This window comes from Canis lupus, chromosome 4 (assembly GCF_011100685.1).
Source record: "Canis lupus familiaris isolate Mischka breed German Shepherd chromosome 4, alternate assembly UU_Cfam_GSD_1.0, whole genome shotgun sequence".
NCBI classification, from domain to species: domain Eukaryota; kingdom Metazoa; phylum Chordata; class Mammalia; order Carnivora; family Canidae; genus Canis; species Canis lupus.
The window spans coordinates 35,758,819-35,783,315 of NC_049225.1; the positions used below are offsets into that span (position 1 = coordinate 35,758,819).

Below are 24,497 nucleotides of genomic sequence, written 5' to 3' on the forward strand. Positions count from 1 at the left end.
CGCGTGTCCGTCTCCACCGGGGCCTCCCTAGGGAAGGAGGACAGCAGGCCCGCCAGCAGCAGGGGAGCTCCCGCCAGGCCTGGCTGCCCGAGCCCCACCCCACCGTCCTTGTCGGCCTCAAACCCCGGGGTCAGGTGCAGTCCCTGCACTGCGGGGGGGACACACGCTCCGTGCCCCAATTCCTGACCCCAGTTCCTGCAACCCCGCCGCCCGGGGTGGGGGGGGGGACCCTGCCGCCCAGGGGAGGCCCAGCTCCCAGGGAAGGGGATGATTGTTCCCTGTCTGGAGCTGGCCCTCCCTGGGTCCCCTGACCAGAATGTTCCATGGCCTGCTCTCTCTACCTGCTCTCAGCCGGACTGCCCTGGGCCCCCGCCCTGCGGAGCCTCCCCCGGGGCCTCTGGGAGCCCTGCTGCCCTGAGGGAAGGGCCAGGGAACCTTTCAGAGCAACTTGCGTCCCTTGAGGCACAAGCCCCTGGCCTACCGACCCTCAGTCTCCACCCGGCTCTCCGATCCGTCTCCAGGCTGCTCCTCTGATGTGCGGGTGGGGGTGCACACGCTGGGGGGTCGGGGGCACCCAGAGGGTGGCTATGCACAGCACTGCACGATGCCACCGGCAGGGACGGTCGGGCCTGGGGAGGGGGCTGCCCCCGGCTCTGGGGGCCCAGAATCCCCATCGTCCGCGGGTAGGATGAGGTGTCCCCGCAGGTGGGGCTGGTCAGGGCTTCAGCTGTCCAGCCCGGGTGCACGTGCCTGCGCTGCGGTGAGCGTGTGTGTGTAGGGAGCAGGTCCTGGGGAGGAGCAGGCCCCGGGGAGAAGCAGGTCCCCAGGGAGAAGCAGGTCCCAGGAGGAGCAGGTCCTGGGAGGAGCAGGCACCCCAGGGGAGGACCGGCGTGCTCGGCCCGGAGAGGAGCCCGGAGAGCCAGGCCGGACGCGGGGACCAGGACTGGCCATAGGGATCGGTGCAGACCCACCTGGCCCTCCGAGGGCGACTGAGGGAGGGGTGCTCCGTGCACAGTGACCCAGGGGGCCCCCGACAGGACCAGGCCCCAACAGCGCTTGCACTGTCTTCCCGGCCATCCTGAGCTCCCGCAGCCAGGACCTCACCTTCTGTCCCAAGCCCACCTCTGGCTGCCTTTCTGGGACCCCCAGCACCCTTGCCATCCCTTCGAGTCTCGTTAGTGCCCCCAAGTGGCCCCCAGGACTCCTTCTTGGGCTCTCTGTGCCCCTCACTCCTCATCAGGGGCCCTGAACCATGGCTGCCCTCGGGAGTCACTTGGGCACCTCCCATCCCAGAGAGGACACCCTGGGGCCCCCACCTGCTCCTGCAGGGTCCCTGGGTCATCCATTGGGTCCCACGTACCCGGGGATCTGACATCCTGTGTCATCCCCAGGTCCACTCTGGAGCCTGTCACCTGCCTGCTTGTGCCCACTTGTGCCCGCTGTGCCCCTGTGACTACTTCCCCTTCCTGAGGGCCTTTCCTCAGCCCTGGGGACATGTGCCCCACCCCGTCCGAGCGCCCCCTACCCTGGGTCACTCGGCTAGCCATGGCCCTGGTGTCAGCAGGCGAGGCGGGAAGAGGCTGCCTGGAGCCACCCTGAGCCCAGCGGAGTGAGCCCCGGCCTGGGCGCGACAGGAGGGTCAGGGCCGCACGGGGGGTGGGGAGTGGTGGTGGTGGTGACTGCTCTGCTGCACCGGCCGCCCGACCCCCTGCACTCAGGCTGACAGTGTCCCATCCCCACCAGCCACAAGACTGCCAGAGGCGGGCCCGGTTCTGGGGGTGCCCGCGTCCAGCCCAGCTGAGCTGGATTTCTCGGGGGCTACGATCTTCCTGTGGGGCGCCAGGGGCCAGCCGCAGAGTGCGCTCCTGGCAGAGGGTGACGGGAGCTTCTGTGCCAACACTCAGCTGAGGGGGGTATGGGAGGGCGTGGGAGGGAGCCAGGTAGCGGGGGGCGCCCAGGGGCCAGGGCGTGGGTGTGAGGGCAACCGGAGCAGAGGGGGCCTCATCTGGAAGGTGGGGTGGGCCAAGGAGGGCAATTCTAGGGCAGGGGTGCTGAGCTGAGCGAGCTGAGTGCTCTGGGGAGTAGGAAGAGGAGGAGGAGGAGGAGGAGGAGAGAAGAGGCAGGGGAGAAGGGAGGGGAGGCCAGCTTCTGGGAAAGCGGGTGGGGAGCGGGAGCTAGGGCACATGCGTGGGGCCAACGTTAGCTGGGGGGAACCCACACCCCGCCCACAGGGCTGTGATGGTTACTGCAAGGGTAGAGGACAGCAGGTGGAGGGGTTGCTGGCCTGTCAGCAGGAGGGCAGTGCGCCCCAGGAGCGAGGTCAGGGGAGGTCGCGGGGGCTGCCAGCAGCGCCGCAGCCACGCTCCCCCAGCCAGGCCTCGGGGCAGGCACCGGGCTGCTCTGGCCAGCTGAGCACAGACCCAGGGACTCGGCCTGTCCCATCCAGAAGGCTGGTTCTCCGTCCTTGATCAGCCCCCTCCGTCCTTCCAGAACCTTCTGGAGAGTCTGCTGACTCTCGCTCTTAGCAGACCACTGGGTGGGTTTCCCTCCAGGTGCCTGCTCCGCCCGCCCCCAGGCCTGGTGGGTCAGCAGACGCAGCTTTGTTCCCCTGTGGGTTGGCGTTCAGGGCCTTCGCTGCAGCCTTTGACCACTGGGGATGAAGGAACGAGCTGCGGTGGCTGCAGCTTCTCATTCTTTCCTTGTTTATTAATTTCCCGCTTCTGGTTTCCATCTCGGTCGGCAGGACCAGCATCTGCAGATCCGTCTCTCCAATTACTCCATTTTTTTTCCGCTTCAATTATGTCAAGTCACATTACATTTCTAATTTAATGCTGCTTTAAAACTTTGATCTTTAAACTCTGCCATTTTCATAATTAGTTGTTCTTGTCCTTGTAGTTTTTGTTTCTTTTTAAATTTTGCTTGAACATTTCACACACTCTGATTTTAATTTCCTTTTTAGGTTGCTTTATTATCTCTACTTTCTGGGCTCTGAGTCTCTGTTTCTCTCATCTGCGGGCTCTCTTTGGGTAGAAACCTAGGATTTTTTTTCCCCTTTGAGCTCATCTTCGCAGGAAATGTTTTCCACGAGGCCCCCAGGACCCTGGGCGGGGGGTAGGGGGGAGGTGTCCCCAGGGGGACAGGATTATGTTGGTTTTGCTGGAACCTGGTGGATTCTGTTTGTTAGAACCAGATGGACTTTAATAGCAGCGTCTCAGGTCAGATTTTCCCCGCCATGCCCACCACACTGCTGACCCGGGACCCTAACTTCCCACTGGAGCCTGGGCCACATGGCCTCTCTCCGTGTCCCGCTCGGGCCAGGGATGAAGATGGGGAGCATGGCCCCTGCCGCGGTGACACAGAAGGGAGTAGAGCCCGTCCTCTGCGCACCTGCACACAGAGGCCTTCAGCTCGTCGGGCCCTGACTCTTGACTCATAAATCTCGCGCTCGGCGTTCAAGCCGCTCGCTGCGGTGAGTTGACCTAACGTCAAGTTTCCTCTTCTTTCTCCTCCTCCTCTTCTTACATCTGGGGCAATTAGGAAACGCCTTTTCTTATTGTTTTGTCTGGAATTTGTGTTAAAAGTCATGCTTGGCACCGAGGCTTCAGCGGAGGCGGGTGGGTGTGAACTTGTGTGGGCGCCAGCCTGCAGGGCATGTGTGTCCCCCACCCCACCCCCACCCCGGGAGCCTCCAGAAGGCCAGGACAGGCACAGGAGAGGCAAACATCTGGCTCCATCCATTGGGGTCAGAAGGTTCCCTCAAGCGTGTGATGCAGAAACGGGGCCAGAGAAGTGCAGCCTATAGGAGTGAGATGACATGGGTGCTGGGCCCTGGGCCTGGGCTGGAAGGAATGACTGTGGGTGAGAGGCCCCCACGGGATTAAAACCAAGAGGCGGGAGTAATAAGTCAGTAAGCTGGGTGCTGGCGAGAGGGAGGGGACAGCCTGGGGCCGGGGAGGCAGCTGGCCTGGGCAGGAAGGCCACAGTGCTGGGCGGGCCGAGCCTGGGGCCGGGGTGCGCAGGGGCAGCAGCAGTCCTTGGCGCGAGGTCCTGGGGGGCACAGGGCAGACGGGTGCTGGGGCGGGGGCTGGGCTGGGGCAGCAGCAGCTCCCGACATGGGCGGGCCTGGCACTCGCGGGCCCCAGCCTGGTCCACTCCTCTAACGGGAGCCTTGTGGGGGTCACGCGTGTCTGCGCGAGGCCTGGGGCTTGGAGGTGCGCCGAGGGGTCAGGGCACTGCAGGCCCCTCCCCTCCAAGTACTCTGCTCTTTCTCCACGTTCCCAAGACATATCTGCAGAAAAGGGCGAAGTCGCGTCACCGTTGCCGGGTGACAGTGACACACGATGGGCATGCAGTCAACTGCGTGGTGACCCTGAGCTCTCTGTGGCTCTACTGAGACTGAGGTTTTAAACCGGGTTCTTAAATGGGGCTGGTGGCCGACTGTGAGCTGTGAGCGCCATCTCCTGGAACAGCCTCCTGCCACCCCGGCCGCTGACCTGTCCCCACCTTGTCAGTCGGCACCGGGCACCTGAGGCCCAGGCTACCAGGCGGCAGGAAGCCTGCAAGGACTGCCCATCCCCCGCCGGTGCCTGCTGTGCCCTGGGTGCCCAGGGGCCTCGCGCACTGAGCCCCTGCCCGCCCGGAGTGGGCGCCCGCCCGGCCCCTGCGACAATGGGCCTGCCCTGTACCTCCGCCCCTCACAGCCGCAGCCTCTGCTCGGGGGCCAGATCGCGTCCCGGGGATGCCCACCCAGCACCTGTGGCCGTGGGAAGGAAGGGTGAAGGTTCCGATTTCCAGTTCCAAGGAACTGCGTGTTTGCACAGAGAATCCAGGTCACCTTGGGGCTCACGGGCTGCGCGCGATACCGGGCACTGTGTCTGTCATGGGAGCCCCCAGATTCCCACAGGAGCTGAGGCCCCCATGGTCTTCAGCTCATTTGTCAAAGGGAAGGAGGAGTCCCTGAGGTCCCTTCCTGATCTGGCCATCGGACCTGAGCAGTCTGGTCCGCACCCGGCCCTGCCTTAAATTCCTAGAAAGCTGTCATGCCCAGCTGCCCCTTGGGAGCCCTCGGCATGCGTGTGCCTGTGCGTGTGCACGGGTGTGCATCGTGTGCGCGGGTCACTACACACATCACCACGTGCAGCCTCCACACAGCCTTGTCTCTGCAGAGGTGAGAGTGACCTGCCTGCGGTCACCGGGCTTGTCCCTGCCGTGGTGTCTTCACGGGGCCGTGTCCTCCAGAAGCCAGCCTTTGGAAAGGGACACCCGGGAGCGTCAGCTGGTAATGGCCCTTGCGGTCTGGGCTGTACCCCCATCAGGCACCCGCCTCAGCACGTGGCTCTAAGGGGATCACATAGTTAGGTGAGCTCCCTGGGGGGTCCCAACATGACTGGCGTCCTCCCACCGAAACGGGACTCACGACACGCAGGCGGGAGACCCGTGGTTGCGTTAGACGAGGTGGCCTGGGTGGAGGTGGTGGCAGGTGCGGCCCTGAGGGTCGGGCCCCTTCTTGGGGCATCAGGGAGCTGAGGACGGTGGGAGCAGCGGTAGGAGCGGAGGGTACCGGTCGCCCAGGCACAGCTGCAGGCGGCGGCCGGCCCGGCTCAGCTCCGCTCACTCCCGCGCCGCGCCGGCGGGGCTCGCGGGGATGGAGCCCGCACAGTGCCAGGCCGTCGGGCGGGCTGCCCCGGCCTCAAGTGCCAGAGGGCGGAGCTGGCTGGGGCACGTTCCCACAGGCCCGCGCCGCGGGGACCCCTGGCTGCAGAGGCACCTCCGTGGGCCCAGGCAGGCACGTCCACTCTGCGCCAACGGGGTCTGCGCCCGTGACCCCAAGTGTCATCCAGGGAACGTCTGAGCTTTGCATCCTTCGCTCGGAGACAAGAAGAATGTCACCCTTGCTTCTGCGGGCGGAGCCCCGGGAGCCATGGCAGGTGCCGCCCTAGGCGGGCCTCACACCGTTGGGGGGTGGGTTGAGACCCTCTGGGCGGGGCTCAGGGCGCGGGGTAGGGGCTCAGGGCCCGAGGGTCAGGGCTCAGGGCGCGGGCCGGGCGGCCCCGTCCGCTCAGGGACGACCGGGCACCGACGGGCTTTGTTCCCGCGGCCGCGAGGCCGAGGCTGGCGTCCTCCACCGTGAACGCGCGCCTGGCTTCCATGAGGTCCTGATCCCGGTCCCGGTCCGCGCGACCGCAGCTGCCCACCGGCAGCAGAACCGAGCGGCCGCCCTTGGCCCGGGCCCGCCGTGGCTCTAATTCCCTCTCCGTCCGCACACGCAGCGCCCCCCCGCGTGTCCCGCACCGCGGCTGCGGCCGGCGTCCCCCCGGGCCTCCGAGGCCCCGCAGTCAGGCCGCCGTGGACGCCGCGACTGTGGGCTCAGGGGCGCGTGGCCTGCAGACCCCGCCCCCCCTTCCCACCCCGCCCCGGGTCCCCACCCCGCCCCTAGGATATCCCCACCCCTGGGTGCCCCCATCCCTGGGCGGCCCCACCCCGCCCCCAGGGGTCCTCGCCCCAGGAGGGCAGCCCGCTCCCAGGGGTTCCCCCCCGTCGGGGTCCCCCCCCCACCCCCCGCGGGCTGAAGCCTCCGCGTCCACATCCTGCATCTCGAGGTGCGGGAGCCCCCGGAGCCCGGCGTCAGTACCCAGGGCAGCCCAACACCAGCCTGCGGGGAACGGACGCGCTGCCAGAGCCCCCAAGTGGCGAGAGCTGCTCGGCTCTGTCCTGTCCTGCCGGGCAGCGGACACACACCAGGCGGGGCGGGGACCATGGTGGGGGGGCACCGCCGCGGCTGCAGGGTCTCGGGCTCCGCAGGGCCTGCCCTGACGGCCACCCCCCACGCACACACCAGCCTTACCAGAAAACCTTTTATTTCTTAAAGAATGACCGTCAACCCCATACAGACTACAAACCCCAGCCTGACATAGTGACCTACACTCATCTCCAGGAATTCCACCCGGAACCGTAACTACGACCAGCCAGGATGGGAGGGTGAAGGCGGAGGGACTTTCATCTCCTGTCAACAGGGGGTAGGAGGACTGGTGGGACGGCAGGGGCAGCTCTACAGGCTCAGCGACACCTCAGGGTGTCTGCAAGGAGTTGCCGCCTGGCAGCCGCAGAGCTTTCCGTGCTGGTCTCCGTCTAGGGCACATTCAGGGCATGGGACACCCACCCCGGCTACCTGGGAACGTGCCGTGAAGGAGGTGAGACTAGTCAAACTCTGCATAACGTTAGAGAAGGAGACAGCATCATATTCATATTTCAGAGACATTGGGGGCTTTTTTTTTTTTCGAAGAGCAGGATCTGGCCCCCACCCCCGGCGTCACAGGCCGTGGGGCGGGGGGAGCCGTGTCCCCGCAGCAGCACTACAGACAGCGGAGCGATGCTCTGCAGGCAACAGGCTTGTGCGGAACAGCAACTAATTCCAGCTCCGCTGACTGTAAACCAAGACTCAATACAGGTGTCTAATTTAGTGCACAAAGGGCTCTTAATAATCTTGGGGGTTTGGTGTGTCGGAGGCTGGGCTACGGGGGCGGGAGTGACAGAGCGGTTCCGCAGAGGGCGCGGGGCGGGGGCAGCATCCTGGAGGGCAGCCGGGAGCAGATGCGGGGGGTGGGCTGGTACCGAGAGCAGCAGCTGCTGAGGGGGAAGCACTCCTGGGGGGCCGGGAGGCAGATCCTGGGGCCACAGGGCAGGCGCCTGCAGGGCTGGAGGCTGAAGTTGAAGCACCGGCGCTGCAGGAAGAGGAGACACTGTCACTGAGCAGCCACTGTCAACGCACTTGCCTGCAGGCCGGGCCACGATGCTCCTGATACCATAGCCTGGACGGGTGTGGGCGGCCCTGCTGGTCCCCCCAGTCCCCGCATGGGGTGGGTGCACCGGGTGCATCTGTAAACCTGTCCTGTGCTCGCTCACCCGGAGTGTCGGCTGGGGGCCGGGTGAGTCACGAAGGGCACAGGCTGCTGTGACCCCAACTGATGCTTGGAAGAACCCCGACAAGCCCTTCAGAACAGCCAGGCTTTCCCTCCCAGGGAGCAACACAACCAGAGCATCGTACCTCAAAGCCCTGGGGCTCAGGTCGTAAGGAACCTGGGGCGCCTCCAGCCCAGCGGTGCACCCCCTAGGATGTGGAGCCAACGACAGGCCCAGAGGGGTCAGGACCCCTCGCGGGGACGCCCCCGGCAGGACAGCGAGGCCGAGGGCTTGGCCGCCTGTCACTCCCTGGGCAGCCTCTACAGAGCCTCAAGGACACACACTTGGTCTTTTCTAAGCAAGTGTTCCTGCTTTTCCTTGCCCATCGTAGAGCGCCCGGGCCACATGGCCCGCAGCACGGTGAGCACCCTGGGGAGTCCCCACTGTCTGCGTCCAGCAAGTCGCTGGATTGTTTATCCACAACTTCACCTCTACTCCGCCACCGGCCATCCGGGCCGCCCCGCCTCCTCCCCCCCAGGGCTCCTCAGCTTCAGGGCCTTGCCCTGCCCCCATCCCTCCTCCTGGGCCACCTGTGTCCCAGTGGCCTGTCCACGCTCCCCTCCCTGAGTACCCACAGGCTCTGCATGCCCCTAGGCCCGTCCACACACAATCACGGCCCCGGCAGGGGCCCCAGCTCCCACCTCAAGCTGTGCTCCCAGCCCCAGGCTCCCAGCTCGCACCCAAGCAGCCCTGAGCTGCGGACACCGGGGCCGCTGTCCCTGCTTCTCCGTCTCACACGCCCACGCCCACCCATTCCCAAATGGCGCCTGTTATACACCACATTCCGGAACCAAACGGGGGACACTCAGGTCCATGGCCCCTGAGCACTGCGGCTGCATCCCTTTGTGACGCTGTGGTCAGTCTGTCTCAGGCCCATGGGCAGGGCCTCAGTCATCTGGTGGGACGCTCATCACCCCGCCCCAGGGTCACATCAAAAATTCCTAAACTAAAAAAAAAAAAAAAAAAAAAAAAAAAGGAAATTCCTAAACTGGGGCACCTGGGGGCTCAGTGGTTGAGCATCTGCCTTCGACCCAGGGTGTGACCCCGGGGTCCTGATATAGAGCAGGGGACCTGCTTCTCCCTCTGCATGTGTCTCTGCCTCTCTCATGAATAAATTTTTAAAAATCTTAAAAAGAAACTTTTTTTTTTTTTTTTAACGTGAACTTAAACTCAGTTTGAGCAAATTCCCTGAGCACGCTCATCACAATTCCACTAAAGCACAACTAAGCCTGTGAGGTCCTCTGGGTGGAGCTACAATGGAGTCTAGGCTGCCAAGTTCTCAGACCTCCTCCTCCAGCAGTGATAAAAGCTTGTGCTTTCATCACAGGTCAGGACACTTGTGTCACATGTGTGCCTCGTACACTGCTGTGAGGACAGATTGATATCTTTTGTGTTTCTAGCTCCTCTATTTCTGCTCATTTACTCCAGAACATGAACAGATTATTTTAGACCTAGGAACTGCTGTGGGACCTGACTTCATCAGAGGACTGGGGACCCTGTGCCGAGGGCCATCCTCTCCCCTACGCCAAGCCCATCCCTGGGTGGCTGGGAGGAGGAGGGGCCCGGGGGTCTGGGGCTCCCGGAAGGGCACAGGGACCTCGCATTGGTGGTGCAGGTGGCCTGGGGCTCAGTGAGGGGGGGTCTCTTTCCTCTCTGCCTCCCGACCACTTGCTGCTCTCGGCAATGACCAGCTACTTCCTACATTAGCTCAGTGCCATGGGACTCGCTGGGACCCCCAAAAGGCCACTCTTGCTAGTCCCCACGGCTGGTGCTCTGGAGCACCGGCTCCACACTGCGCTTGCTGCTGCTGCACGAGGAATGCACATCTCTCCCCGCACAGGCTCCGGCCTGTGTGCGTGCGACCTTGTGAGCTGTGGATGTGGTCGGGGGAGCCACTGGCATCACCATCCCAGTGATCGCTGGAGACCCTCGCACAGCCCCTGGCTGCACAGGGGTCAAGGTCAGCCTGCCTGCAGGGGTAGAGCCCTGCCCAGCGTCCTCACACGCCCCTCCCTGGGGAGCCCCCAAGGCACAGTGGCAGGAGGCTCCTCCCCGTGGATGCATCATAAGGCCCCTCTGTGTCCAGCCCTGTTTCATCCTGAGGTCTGTGATCAGCTTATTCTGAGAGTAAGATACTGATGCGGAGAACTGTTCGCACATCTAACACACTGCACAGTGGACACACATACGCTCCCCGAGCTTCTCTATTGTCTGGACGTTGTAACAGGAGTAGGAGCACCGACTGCTGTGAGCACCCAGGTCATTCAGGGCCCTGCCTCCCCCTCCACAGCCCAACACACCGAGTCCCTCACTCAAAGTCAGAAGCTCCCAGTGCGGAGCCCGGCACTGGCCTGGACAGCTCAAGGGCACCACCTCTCCTGTGTCGGCAGATGCCCAGACACGGGCCCCAAGCCACAGACCCAGCGTGCCGCTGTCATGGGCAAAGAGCAAACATGCCCCTGCCCGTGGGAGCACCCCTGGGCCCGCTCACCTTGCTCCTGGGCTGACACCACAGCAACGGCATCTGATTGCAGCACTGAACAAAGTCACACAAGGTGTCCAGTTTGCCCTGAAAAGCAGACGTGGCCGTGAGGGAGCTCCAAGGCATGGGGTGCCCTGCAGAGGCGTGGAGCCTCCCTGGCGTGACACCCTGGAGCGCCCTGGCCATGGGCACACGCTGAGGTCGCCTCGCAGCCCCCATGGGGGGCAGGGCCTGGGGCCCGTGTCGCTGCCTGTCACAGACGACCCTGGGACCTGGAGCACGTGCCCCTCATCCTGCGCACCCGGGCCTCCCCAGCCCTGTGCTCAGGGCCCCCTGCAGGGCCGGGAGCCCCTCAAGGATGGGGGGCCCTGGCAGGTCCCGGCGTAAGGACCTCTCCTTCAGGCCCCGACCTCCTGGAGGCCCTGGTCTCCCCACATCACTGAGCCCCGAGGACAATGTCGTCAGCTCTGTCCTCACCCTGCGCAGCAGACTCCCACTCACAGGTGCCGCTGGCATTTCTGGGTACTTTTAATAGGGGTGGGCTGCAGCCAGCCATCCGCATCTGCAAACCCAGGGCTGCCCAAAGGGGGACCCTGGGCCCCAGGATCGCGACGCCCTTTGCCCTCTGGTGCAAGGGATCAGGTCAGTGCCCAGAAAGTGCCCTTTCTGGTGCAAAGGATCAGGTCAGTGCCCAGAAAGTGACAAAGTGCGTCTCCCTCAAAACCACGGTTCATGGGATGCATGACCTGGCTGTGCCCCATCCCTCAGCGTAGCCTGGGGGTCACAGCACCCTCCCCAGAGCCCCTCTTACCTCTATCCGTCTCATCCCACCTCCTTGGCAAGCACAAGGGACAATAAATGTGGGGCAAGGTGGTTGTACACATCTGCCCATGGGCTCCTAGGAGAAGAACGCACATTTTACCCCTTGGTCAGCAGCTTTCTGGTGCAGACACAGGGCATCTGTTGCCCCAGCACCTGTCAAACACTCGTCACTCAAAACGGGGTGAGGGAGCCTGCAAGGACCAACGAGCAGCAGCCTGCAGATGACAGTGTTCTCAACGGGGCAACAAGCAAACTGCTTTGGTTTGCAGACACGGCTTCTGCTGCCCTTGGTGAAGCCTACTCGGGCCTGTGGGTGCGGAGGGCTGTTGGGGGCACGTGCAGGGCACCGGGCTGCACCCACCTGACCCAGGCAGCTCCATTCTCAGCAGGTGACACCACCCTGTCCTTGAACCACCCCGGGCAGGGAGGCCTGTGTCCTACCAGCTCAGAGGCTCAGGTGCCCTGCTCAGGACGCGGTGTCCCCACCCAACTACTTCTCCTGGGGCTGGCCTGGGCCCCTGCCTGGGGATCCGCCACCTGTTCCCCTGCCCCTGCTCTGTGCTCACCTGGGCGGGGCCTGCCTCACAGCTGGATGCCAGGTAACACACCCTCCAACCTCCCACCTGCGGTCCCTGACGTCCAACCCCAGCCAAGCCCCTCTCCTGCCAGGGGACAGGGATGGAGATCAAAGAAATGCAGCCAGACATATACCAGAGCCGAAGTGGGGATCTGGTCCTGAGGCCAGAGGCTCTTTTCCCAAAAACTCACATGAGACCTGGGGCAGCAGTGCCCCACGTTGTCTGTGGGGAAGTGACAAAGCCCCGTTTCTTTGGGTCACTGTGCCTGCTGCTGCAGACTACCTCCAGTGTGGGTTCGGGGCGCAGGCCCTGGAGCAGCCACGCCGCTGACTGGGGAAGGGCTAGGGTCCTCGAGTCCTCCCCAGGCCCCCTCTGCTGCCCTCTCTACAGGTAGCTGGGAGGTGGTGGGGCCGGGGCGCAGGGTCCCACAGGCAGCAGGAGCCCCTGGGCAGAGGTCGGCGTGGGTGCCGGGCACGCTGACCATCAGGCCCAACGGCAGACTTACCCTTTGTATTATCTGCACTGCTGGTAGCTCCTTGCAAGGCTGGAATGTCAAAGAGACAGGAGCGCGGGCTGGGGGCGTGCGGGGCCGGCTCCATGTCACACAGGAGCCCTGCTCAGCAGCCGGGGGGGGGGGGGGCACAGCAGGGGGCTCCGGGAAGCCCTCTGCCACCCCGTGCCTGCGGGTCTCGGCCCAGCCGCTGCACCGCCCTGAGCCTCAGGCTCCCCGGGCATCAGGGGGCGGGACATGCTGGAGGTTGGGCTGGGAGACACGCCCTTGGGCGCCTGGTCCTTCCCCGCAGAGGAAACCAGCCAGTGGTTAGGTCAGCAGCTTGTCCATAACGGGAGATGGGAGCTCTCACCTGCTCCCCCTCCTCCCACCCGCAGCCCTCCTCCTCTCCGGCCTCCCCTGTGGGATGGCAGCGCCCACGCCCTCTCCGTGCCCGCACACCCCTCGCAGCAGGGGAACGGACGCCTTGTCCTGCTGCTGTGCTCTGTCCTCGCCTCCCTCTGCTGCTTCTCCCCTTGCACCTGCTCAGGCCCCGGGCCTGGCAAGCAAACCCAGCAGCCAGGTGTCTGCCCCGCTCCCCCCTGGGGCCACTGCCTGTCCTCTGCTGGGGCTCTGCTTGCCACACCCCTGCAGGTGACCTTTTTGCCCTCCAGCCCCAGGTACCAATAGCAGGGCAGACACCAGGCGGTGAGCTCCTGGGGGCCCGGCCGGTAGCAGCTGCAGTCCTGTCTCGGGTGCCCAGCACGGGGCCCGCACCCTGGCCCTTAGTGATGGCTGAGGAAGACGGGCCGGACCCGGGGGACGCAGGCAGAGACGCCGTGGGTGTCCGGGGCTCAGTGCCTCAGAGGCCAGGGATCCTCTTGGCCAGCAAGACCCCCCTCGGGGCCCTCAGTGCCTCCCGTAGGACCCGGCCCTTTCCCTCAGCACCAGAGGCCTCCTCTGGAGCTTGGGGCCCGAGTCCTCCCGAAGCCGGGCTGCTGGGAGGCCTCCCTGGGGCCCGGGCCCTGCAGTGGCCAGCAGCCAGGGCAGCTCACAGGCACTTGCAGAGACACGCAGGAGGCAGGTGGAGCCTTAGATGGGGGCGGAGTCTCTGCTTTGGCATAGAAGCGAGTCTGTGCCTCCGTATGCTCATGTGATGACCTGGGAGCTGATGGGAACCTGCCCATGGGCGGATCTCGGGGTGGGGGTAGGGGTGAGGGGCTGAGTCCTCGAGCTGTTGGCATTGTCCCAGGAGATGGCCTTGTGTCCCAGATGACACTCACCTTTTTGCAGCAATGTCGCCAGCAGCACCAGATAAGGAATGGCAGTAAAAGCAGGGCCAGCAGGAGCAGAGCCAGGCACAGAGGATTGACATTTGGCATATTTGAGGTGGCAGGCGTAGTGGGAAGATCGATGTGCGGAGTTGGTATTGGAGGAATACCAGTTGGCACTTCCACCGGCACATCCTACAGACAGCACAGGTGTCAGAGGCCCGGGGTGGGTGTGATTGGCTTGGGGGCGCAAGCCCTGTACCCTGCAGTCACCTCCCGCCTGCCTGCCCCACTGGCCTCAAGTTTCCCCACCTGCAGAGAGCACAGAGCACCAGGAGGCTGGGCTGGACCCTGAGGCACCCTGGCAGCCCTGAGCCACAGATGGCCCCGCTGGCCCCGCTCAGAGGCTGGGCCCCGCAGCCTGACAGGGGATCCAGGGCCTCTGTGCTGTGACAAGGACAGTACTCCCTGCGTGCCTCGGCTGACGGCGGCGTGGCCCTGCCCGGAGCCAAGTGGTCTGCTTTCCCAGGGCCAGGGAGCGAGTGGGGAGTGCGTCTGAGCCCCAGGGATGGGGCGGCTGAGGGGAGGCAGGGTCGGGCCTGTGGGGCTGCGGGGAACTGTGGCTCCTCCTGAGTCCCCGGGGCATGTGCCTGCCGAGGGCGGGCTCTGGGGGCGGGTTGCTCTGAGGGGCAGGTGCGGGCACTGTGCAGACTCAGTCAGGGGCCTGTTGGCACTGCCGGGACCCTCCCGGACCAGCACTGGATGCTTTGTGGTGGCAATAGGGCACGGCCGCCCTCCTCCCAGGGACGGTCTTCCCCACTGACACTGTCGACCACGTCCCACTGCCCTGCCCCTGTGCCCACATGACCTGCCGCTCTGAGGAGCGGGCACCTGGAGCGGCACCTTCCTTTCCATGGGCCTGTCCCTGAGCAGAGCCCCCGGCCCTCCACGCAGCCCTGGGGCTTCCCCCCGTGGCAGGACAGCAGGGGTCTTCAGAGGTCAGGACAGGTGGCGCAGAGGAACATGAGAAAGCCGCAGAGGCGGGGGACGCTGAGGCCCTCTGCCAAACGACCAGGGGTGCCCCACGCGGGCCTGGGCTTGGGGCTGTCAGCAGCTGCCCACACGCCCTGGAAACACACCCGGGCTGCACAGGCCCGCGGCTGGCCCCCCCGCAGACCTCTGCCTGGGGCCTGGGCCTGCAGTGCCCCAGTGTCCCCCAGGTCCTGGACTCGGCCCCTCACACACAGCGCCCAGCCAGGATGCAGGGTGGGGCCCCGAGCTCCCTGGCACTAGCCTGGGCCGGGGCAGGTGACCGGGGGGGGGGGGGGGGGGCAAGCATGTGTCACAGCCTCAGCACCACCTCTAGAGTCTGCTCGGAGCTCTGACCGTCCCCTTCCTGTGCCCCCAGGACCCTTGGCTCACAGAATGTCTGCAGGGCCTGCAGAGGGGGTGCGCGTGGGGAGCTCTCGAGGGGCGCTCTAGGGCAGCTCCAGCCTGAGTGTGGAGACAGCTTGCTGACCGAAGCGCTGGGGGCCCCAGGGGGCCTGCACCAGCCACTCCCCCAGGTCCTCGGTCATGAGCCCTGCTGACTCCCCGGGTGTGTGCTCCTGCAGCGCGGCCCTCTGAACAGCCCAGGAGAGAGGCTGCAGCCTTACTTACCCTGGCAGTCACACAGTTCTTGCTGGTGATGTTAGCATTGCTCTTGATGAAGTTGATGCCGTTATTCAGGCTAACTTCAACGAAGACCACCCTAAAGAACAGAAATTTCGGAAAGTGACGAGCAACCCAGAGAGACAGTTCTTGCACTTGGGCCCAAACCACGGCCCACAGCTCCTCTCAGTGTAGTGACTTTGGTCGTTAGGCATTGGGGTCCCCGGGGAGCACCTGGCAGGGGAAGTGGGGGTCAACCCATACAGTGAACCCTGACCAGGCATGAGGAGCCCTGTGTGGGGTCTGATGCCCTCGAGGCCATGCACTAAGTCTCCAGAGGTAGTGGCCTGGTGTCACCTGATTCCTCTCCGTTTACACAATTGTTGGCTTAGCTGCAAACAGCTGTGTGGAGCAGGGGTATGGTCCCTGGGCGCATCAGTCTTGTATCTGCGCTCCTCAGGGGAGGCCGGGGCACAGCAGATCCCTGAGCAGGTCATGTGACCAACAAGACAGTGTGGGGGAGGCCCTGAGCCTCAGGACAGGGACACGTGCTGCCTCCAGAGGGGCCTCCACCCTCCACCTACTTCAGGGCAACGATGGTGAGGCCCACTTGAGTACTTACTCATCTGGATTGTCTATTGTTACTCCTGGGCACATCACGGTGGTGTCATCCATAGTGGTCGCTTTTTTATCTACGAGAGAATCAGGAAGGAACACTCAGTGGTTGCGGCTGTCCCCCTCCTCCCAGAGCTCACTCTCTGGCGCACACACCGGCTCTCTTCCTGCCCTTCCCCCCCCTCCCCCTGGTGCACCAGGCCCCAGGCAGTGCTCCGGTTGGAAGGGAAAGGGCTCGCTCCCAAGGACCTCGCCTGGGAGGGCCTGGAGAGAGAGGGACTGTGAGATAAGCAAGAACAAAAGAGTGACAAGTGCAGAATGACAAGTTCTGCCACAGCAAGAAGCCCTGGGAGGCCCCAAGAGGGGAAGGGGAGGCTGACCCCATGGAGACGCCGACCTGCAATGACGTGCCAGCCGGAGGCAGCTCTGGCTTGACTAGAGGGCCCTGAATACCATATACTGGGGTCCAATGGCCACGGGGGGGGGGGGCTAACTGGGGGAGCTGGGCAGCACACACGGGGGCCCCAGCCCCACCTCTGGGGAGGGCCACTCGCCCTCCACGCTGAGGGCACATCTGCCTACCGCTCGTGGCTTCCTCAGGCCACCCAGCCAGCACCAGGATCCCGGGGCCAGGGCCTGGCAGCTGGCGCCCTCTCTCAACCCCGGGACCCTGCAGACCCTCCTGGGAAGCCCCGTGCACCTGGCCCCGAGGGAGCCCTGGGCCTGGGGTCCTTGCCGCTCCGGGCAGGAGGGGCGCGCAGCTCTGGGCATGGGTGGCAGCCAGAGCCCCCTGGCAGGGGTGAAGCCCTGCTCCAGGAGGCTGTGGTGCTGCTGGGGGCTGACCGCCCAGCTTCGGGTCCAGGTGGCCAGGTTCCCAGCAGGGGACCCTGGCACTACACACACAGCCCTATGCTCACCATGTCCACAGTGAGAGGGCAGTAGGGCTCCGGAGGCCTGGCGGCTGGGGGAGGGCAGCCCGGGGGGAGGCAGCCCCCAGGGGGGGGGGTGGGCATGTGTCACGTGCAGGCACCAAGGGGGCTGCTTACCATAGAATTTCTTATCCGTGAAAATGAATCTACAAATAACTTCCTCCGGGTTCCTTGCATTATTAAAGCCTCTTCCAGAAACCATCAGTTCATAGTTTTCTGTAAAGTCAACGATCAAACCTCTGGGCGAGGTGGGACTGAAGGTCCTCGGCTCACATAACACACGACCCCCAGGTGGAACTGAGGGGTGTCTGTGAATAAGCACAGAAGCCCAAACAAGATGTGTTTTCTCCCCGGGGCCGGATTCTCACCTGGTGCCACCAAGGTCCACTCTGAGCACCGAGGGAGCCCCAGGTTCCTGGGGGACTCACACTCACCCTTGACCCTTGGAGCCCATTAAAGGCTCCCAGCCTCCTCTGCTTATGCTATGATCTGGGACCCCACAGAGGAATCCACTGGGGACAGAGAAGTCCTGTCTCAGCCGCAGTTCTGGAAGTCTGTTGAGGATTACACTTCCCCTGCGCCCCCGCCCCCCAGGCCACAAGGACCCTCACCCCCCCACCTGGGGTTAGGGAAGTGCTTCCCCTCCATGTGGACGCACGACATACTGGGGTCGCCAGCAGCCCCCAGGGCTGAAGCCAAAAGCAGGGAGGCCAGAAAGGGCCGCTTAGGGCCTGGTCCGGAACCAGCAGGTGACGGAGGGGTTTCTGGGGAGCCCCGGGCGGTCAGCCCCCACCTTGGCCACAGCTCCCAGCAGGCCCAGTACGTCCCCGCGATTCACTCTGCCCTCGCTCGGTGACTCCCCAGGCTGCACACCAGCAGGGCCTTGCAGGGCCGCTGGCCTCTGGGCTTTGTGCCGCCCGAGGACCAGGGCGGGGTTCCGAGTCGTCTGCCTGCTGCCCGGACTTCAGGCCTCCCCCCACCTCCCCGCCCTGCTTCCAAGTTCAGGGGTGAACGTCCCAGAGGAGCTGCTTCTGGGACCACGGGAACACTTGCCATCCCAGGGTCTGCCTTGCTCCGCTTCAGCCTGGGGGCTCCCCGGGGGCCAGCGCCCCCCTTAGGCAGAACCCTGCCCGCGGCCCATCACGTGGGGTTTACTGTGACACAGCCGTCCTGCGGTCTGCTCATGGCGCCAGCTGGCCCCCAAGGACCGCTGAGGGAACCGGCCGTGCGGGCCGGGCTGGATGTCCCTCAGGGATACGTCCTGTCCCCCACTCGGAGCCCACACTGCGCCGCTGCTGAGCCCGACGGCGCCAGGCTGTGTGCTCACTGTTCACCTGTCAGGCCCCTTCCTCGCGACACAGGCCCTGTGGGGCCACGGAAGCGCTTGGGCTTGTCCCCTGTGAACCCTCTGGCCCGCCCAGCTAGGCCACCTGGGCACGGCTGCCGCCCTCAGCCCACAGAAGCCTCATTTACAAGCTGCATTCTGGCACGTTCTCTCCCTGCAAGGCCAACAGGCACGCTCACACCCCCATGTGCTTAGACGTGGGCAGAGAGGGGAAATCGGGCGGCAGCGTGTGGGGACGCTGAGCTCCAGAGGAAGAAACAGAGAGCAGAGGTTTCCTGCCCAGTGAGCGAGCACAAGGAAGCAGACGTGGGCAGCTCCGTGCCAGCCTGAGGCGTGGACCACGGCGTGCAGCCCAAACCGCACCACACACTAGCTGAGCATCTCCTGTGGGCCCACATCCACTTCCCTTCGTCTTCCAGGTCCCACGAGCTCGGCGTCACTCGCCAAGTTACGGGGACGAGCCGAGGCCAACAAAGGGCAGGTGGCTTCCCCTGCGCTCCGGGGAGGATCTCAGGGGCCCAGTGCAGCTCCCACCTGCGCCCCCTGTGCCCCTGTTCCAGGTCTGAGCTGCTCCCCCGCAGCCTCTGCAGGGAGGAGCTCCCTCTGATCCCCGACAGGGTCCTCAGCTCCACAGCTGGGAGTCCTGAGCCTCAGGGCCCTGAGGGGACCTGGCTACTGGCAGCCTCCTGGGGAAGGTGGGCCAGTGTGCTTGTGGCACCATGTGATGGAGGAGGTGGGGGTGGCTGCTGAGGGTAGGGCTGCCGACGGCCCGGGACCCCCAGGGCCTGCGCCCCTCGGGGAGCTTGCACGCTGCCCACCGTCTGCCCGGGTGCCCCCTTCCTACGGTGTGTGCCCTGCAGCCCTGGGAGCCCTGCACAGTCGTCACCCCAGCTCTGCAGCCGCGCCACCTATGCCCAGGCGGTGGCGCTCTCACAGGGTCCTGTCACTCTAGGAAGACTCGGTGCATGGAACGGAGGGAGGGTGAGGTTCCAGATTTTGAGCAGAAAAGGACGCGACAGTCAAGGGATTCCCTCTGTGTGGGGGCTGCTCCTGCCCCCGCAGCCTCCCCAGTCCTCCACCAGGAACGGGACCGCGAAGACAGAAGAGCCCAGTTGGGACCCTCGCGGCCTGTGGGAGCCGGATCCCCCTGGGGCTGCTGCACTGCTCGGTGGCTCGAGGCCCCGTGGCCCTGGCAGGGAGGCTGACCCCCCAGGATGAGCGCTTTCTCTTGGGGCAGGAGGCGCCCGAGGAGAGGAGCTGCAGAGACGCGCAGCTCCCCTGAGGAGGCCGCAGGCAGCCGAGCAGTTGGGACAGCAACCCGCCCACCAGGCCCTGACGAGAGCCCTAAGGGGAGTGACCGCCTTGGGTGGACCTGGGGGCTGCTCGGCCCTATCCTCAGAGCTTGAGCCGCAAGGTGTTCGCCGCCTGCCGTAACCACAGGTGGGAGACAGTCGGGACACCGAGCAGGGACGCGGATGAATGACGTGAGCTCCATCTGCATGACGGAATGTGTGCGACAGCCACAGGAGGTTGCGTCCCGCAGGATCCCGTTCATGGACGGACAGCCCTGAGATGCAGGCTGGGACAGCTGCGTGCACGTCCGTCATCACTGCCTCTGGGAGGATCTGTGGGCCGCAGCAGGGCTGCGCCTTGGGGAGCCTCCTCACAGGGCAGTGGGGGGACAGCAGCTGAGCACACTGGCTGCAGGGGTGTCCCTGACCCCACAGCGGGGCCTGCGTCCTCCCTCCAGGTTCCTCCTGCCCTCACAGCCTGCACCCGCTCCACCCCGAGGGTCCCCCGCTGCCCTCAGGACCTGCCCACTGGATCTCAGAGGAGAGCCTCCTCTGCCCTGTGTCCTCCCAGGTGCCGCCCTGGATGGGCCCTGCTGCTGGGCTGCTTGACACCCTTGCTCGGGGCCAGTCCCCTGCAGGACAAGGAGGGACTGGGTGCCAGCGACTTCGGCCTCAGGGAGGGAGAAAGCCCAAGCGCACCCCGCACACGCCCAGGGGGAGGACTCTCCCAGCCACTGTGCCGAGGATCCCAAAGCCAACAGGACGTCCCAACACCGTGTTGGCACCACAGGCATCCACGGGACCACTCCGTGCGGGAGCCAGGGCTGCCCCGCAAGGGGTCTGAGGGGCGCTCCGAGGCCTCGGAGGCGGGGGCTGCGCTCCGGAGGGCGGCCTGGTGCCACCGCGCGGGCCCTGCGGGGTCGGGGCCGCAGACTCGCGGGCGGGGCGGTGCGGACGGCGGGCTGGATCCGGCCTGGAGGCCTCGGCGCCCGCCCGGGCTCCCGCGGGGCTACGACGGCCGGGCCCGGGCTCCGTGGCGCGCTGACGGACTCCGAGGCCGCGGGTCGGAGGGCGGCCTTCCGTGGGTCGGGGTCCGGGGTCCTGCCGGGCTCGGCCTCCGGGGCGTCAGGCCGGGCGGCAGCGGCCTCAGGGCGGCCACAGCCTCGAGGTCGGAGCGGGAAACGCGGAGCTGCGCTGTGAGGGCGCGGGGACGCGGCGGGGTCGCGACGACTGACGGGGCGGCCCAGGTGGGGGCGGGGCGTCCGGGAGCGGCCGCCGGGCAGTGAGGCGCTGGGACGGCCGCGTGCTGTCGCCGGCGGCAGGACGCCCCCCCTCAGGATCGCCCGGAGGCCGGCGCGGCGCGCAGGAGCGGGGGGGGGGGGGGGGGGGGGGGGGGCGCCGTCGGGCCCCGTCAGCGCTCGGGTCGCTCTGGTCGCTCCGCTCGCCGCGCGGCCGTCACCACAAGGCTGGCACCGGGGCTGCTCGGCCCCCCTCCTCCCTCGGGGCGGCCCGCCAGGGGGCCCGATGCGCCCGCGGCCGACCCGGGGTGACGCACGGGGCCCGAGCGCGGGCGCCGCGGGGGGAGGGGCGGAGCCGGCGCCGCAGTCCCCACAGCCCGCCGGAGGTCGGCCCGGAGCGCCGCGAAGCCCGGGCGGGGGCGGGGCCGAGGCGGGAGCGCGGGCGCGGGCACGCGGCCCCTCAGCGGCGCTCGGAGGGTGCGGGTGCGGGGTCGCGGGTGCCCGGGCCCCACCCGTGGGCCGTCGTGCGCGCGACTCTTCCACGCCTGCTCCCTCCCCGCCGCTCGCCCGAGATCTCAGCGCCTCGCCAGGGCAACTCCCCGAGGCGGCCGCGTCAGGACGCGCGTGGGGGCCCCGCAGGGCCTAAGCTCACGCGGCCGCACGCGCATCGCGTCACACACCAAACACACACTTAAACACGTACCTGCGTGACAGTCCTCGGTGCGCACGCCGCGCGGACACGCCTCCTCACGCCCGGCGCTCAGCCACCGTCCCGCGCGCCCTGCACGCACACGACGGACAGCACGCCCCGCACGCACAGCACACCCTGCACGCCCCGCGCGCCCCGCACGCGCAGCACGCCCCGCACGCCCCGCACACCCTGCACGCCCCGCACACCACGCACGCCCCGCACGCGCAGCACGCCCCGCACGCACCGCACACCCTGCACGCCCTGCACACGCAGCACGCCCCACACGCGCAGCACGCACATCACCCTCCACATGTGCAGCACGCGCCACACGGCCTGCGCACACCACACGCCCTGCACGCACGGCACGCACCGCACACACGCGTCCTGCAGGCACGGCACGCCCCGCACGCACACGTCCTACACGCACAGCACGCACCGCACGCACACGTCCTACGCGCACAGCACGCACAGCACGCCGCCACGCACAGCACGTCCCCACGCACAGCACGCCTTGCAAGCACAGCATGCCTTGCACGCTCCGCACGCACACGTCCTACACGCCTCGCACGCCCCGCGTGCACCGCACCCCCCGGGCTTGTGGCTGCAGCTCTTACGTCCGGCACAGAAAGTGGAAGGCTCCAAATTTGTGATTTCAATACAAGACTTAGCTGTGAGCTGCAAGAGAGAGAGGGGGCGGCTGGTGAGGGGCCGCGGGCCGCGCCCCGGGCCCCCCTCCCCTCCCCTCGCTCGTCCCGCACTCACGGGCTCCACGATGTCTTGTAGCCCCTTGAAGCCGTTGTCCACCCCGAACACGTGATCCGGGCTGTCCGCGATGCTCAGCAGCTGCGACACAGCGGCCGGGGCTGCAGGGCGCAGGGGTCCCCGCCCCGGGGGCGCCCCCCCACGCCGGCCTCTGCCCCCCATCCGCCCTGCCCGGTCACGGGCGCCGCGGCCCCGCGCGGTTACCTGGTCCCTGCGATAGTCCATTACACCGATGGAGTAAATCGTTGCCCCCGAGTTGCCGGGAATTCTCGGCCTGATGGGAAGGAAGCGCTGAGCACAGGTCTCGGCGGGGCGCGAGCGGGGCGGGGCGCGAGCGGGGCGCGGGGCGGGCCGGGCGGGCTCACCTCTATCTTGGTCTCCTCGTAGGGCTCCGGCATCAGGGTCCCGTCCGTCAGGGCGATGATCATGCTCGGAAACTTCTTGCCTGCGGAGGCGGCAGGGGGCATCCTGGTCAGCGAGGCCCCCGGGGCGACCCCACAGGCTGCCCCGCCCCCCCAGTCCTGCAGCCCAGAGGCCGCCCCAGGGGCCCGCCAGCAGGACGCCCGGAGGGACAGGAGGCTGCAGCCAGGACCTGTGTGACCCGGGGCAACACTCAGCCCTTCCCTGGCCCTGCCTCCTGAACCGGCGCCGTGACCAGACGTGCAACCGTGGCCTGCACGGTGACCCCAGCCACGTCCCTGGACAGGCGTCAGCCTCTCAGGTGAGCAAAGGGACGGACAACCAGACTCGACTGTACCAGATGCCCGCAGCGCAGTGGGAAGCCTGGCCCTGGCTCCGGCTCCAGCTTGGGGCAGCACCTGAGGGAAGTCCTTGCCGGGTCTGCAGGCCCAGGGGTCCACTCCTGGGCTGCGGGGTCCCCGCCAGCTCAGCGCCTTTCCCCACCAGGCCCTCCTTTCCTGGCAAGGGCTGCCACCCCACAGTCCAGATGAACACAGTTCTGGGCGGAGCGCGGCCTCGTCCAGTGTTGGAGACACAGTCACGGGACAACATGTGTCAAGGGGAAGGAACTGAAGGGAAAAGGGACTAGGGCCAGAGATGTGATCACATAGTGTGGGCAGCAAGAGGGAAACCCAGCACTTTTTTTCAAAAACTGGAATTTTGTCTGCTCCAGGTCCCCCGGTTCCTCCTTTCTTGGCGAGGAAGCCAAGGGTAGGTCACGCACCTCACGGTTACCAAGAACTGAGGAGGTATGTGCCCGGTCCCAGGGCGTTCTGGGGGGGGGGGGGTTTCCATCCTTGCTGCACAGGGGAGAAAGCCGGGGCCCAGAGAGGACAGCACCCTGCTCCGTGGCTCAGTGCTGGGAAGGGGCCCATGAGGGCCGCCTCAGACCTCGCTGGCCCGGGCCTGGCTCTGTCCCCACACCTGCCCACAGTGAAGTCACCGGGCAGCTCACCTCCAGAGTTTGCCTCTTCGATCTGCTCGTTTACCTGCAAGGAAACAAAGCGGCGTTGGGGGAGGCCAGTGAGAGGATCCAGGAATGCTGTAAGGACGCCACGAAGCACAGGCCCTCAGACCCCAGGATCTGGTACCTTTATGAATCCTTCCTGCATGTGTGTGGCTCCCGTAGGCACTACGTTCTGGAGCTCAGCAAGACCATCGCGGATTTTATTTCTGAAAGATCAGAAAAGGGCTTGAGGTATGATTTCAGGTGGCCTCAAGCCATCCCGGAGCCGTTGGCCCTGTGTAGACCTGTCTGGCTGAAAAAGGACACAGGCCTAGTAGTCTGGTCATGATCTTCTGCTCTTGACACTGACAGGCCCTGCTCAGGCCTCTTCTCTTCTCCATCTGGTGAACAGCTGGAGGGATGCTACTCTGCTGGTTCATGGCCATGATCTGGCTTTCCCTGCACTCCTTACTCTCTCAGGCACCCCCCTGGCCCGGCCCTGCCTGCCCGTGGTGAATGTGGGGCACACTCACAGGCCTGCCACTGGGAATCTGCACTCACGGGATGACTGGCTGGGCTGCTAGAACCCACCAGGTGCCCGAGAAGGCACACTATCCTCTAACAGGTGAGGCTGAGTTTGGGGACAGTCATCTTGCTGACTGTTACTCGTGCCCTGCCCTGTCTTCCCCTGCCACGGACCCGTGACGTGGACTCGGTCCCTTCCCTTTCTGGATTGCAAGCTGCTTAGTGAGAGCACTAGGGCTCCTGAGTTCATGTGCTTTTGAAGAAAAGGCCTAGTGCTGGGGAAGTGGCCCTGAGGGCTGTCCCTGCAGGTGGAAGAGCAGTGACTCCAGGCTGTGGCTGGCCTCTGGTCAGGCAGCTGCTGCTAAGGCAGGTTTCAGAGGTGGGACTGGGCACAGGATGGGCTGGAGGCTTAGGTTCCAGCCAATCCCCGGTGACCAGCTGAA

The 24,497-nt window shown here is 65.8% G+C and overlaps 1 protein-coding gene across 4 annotated transcripts; it reads right to left on the reverse strand.

Annotated features, from left to right (window-relative positions):
• Positions 1-6,840: 6,840 nt before the first annotated feature.
• Positions 6,841-23,558, reverse strand: ANTXRL (ANTXR like). Of its 4 annotated transcripts, XM_038534592.1 has the most exons (13): positions 23,539-23,558; positions 22,490-22,569; positions 22,329-22,398; positions 22,125-22,205; positions 21,977-22,037; positions 16,914-17,012; positions 15,875-15,944; positions 15,262-15,352; positions 13,615-13,797; positions 12,347-12,385; positions 11,253-11,339; positions 10,451-10,528; positions 6,841-7,721 (listed from the first exon to the last, which is right to left on the reverse strand). In XM_038534592.1, exons 3-13 carry the CDS (start codon positions 22,347-22,349, stop codon positions 7,512-7,514), a joined length of 1,020 nt encoding a protein of 339 aa, XP_038390520.1. In that variant the 5' UTR covers positions 22,350-22,398; positions 22,490-22,569; positions 23,539-23,558; the 3' UTR covers positions 6,841-7,511. The 4 variants fall into 4 exon arrangements, with proteins under 4 accessions (XP_038390520.1, XP_038390521.1, XP_038390522.1 ...); XM_038534593.1 differs by lacking the exon at positions 12,347-12,385; XM_038534594.1 differs by lacking the exons at positions 16,914-17,012; positions 23,539-23,558 and having other exon boundaries at positions 22,490-22,575.
• Between the last annotated feature and the right edge of the window lie 939 nt (positions 23,559-24,497).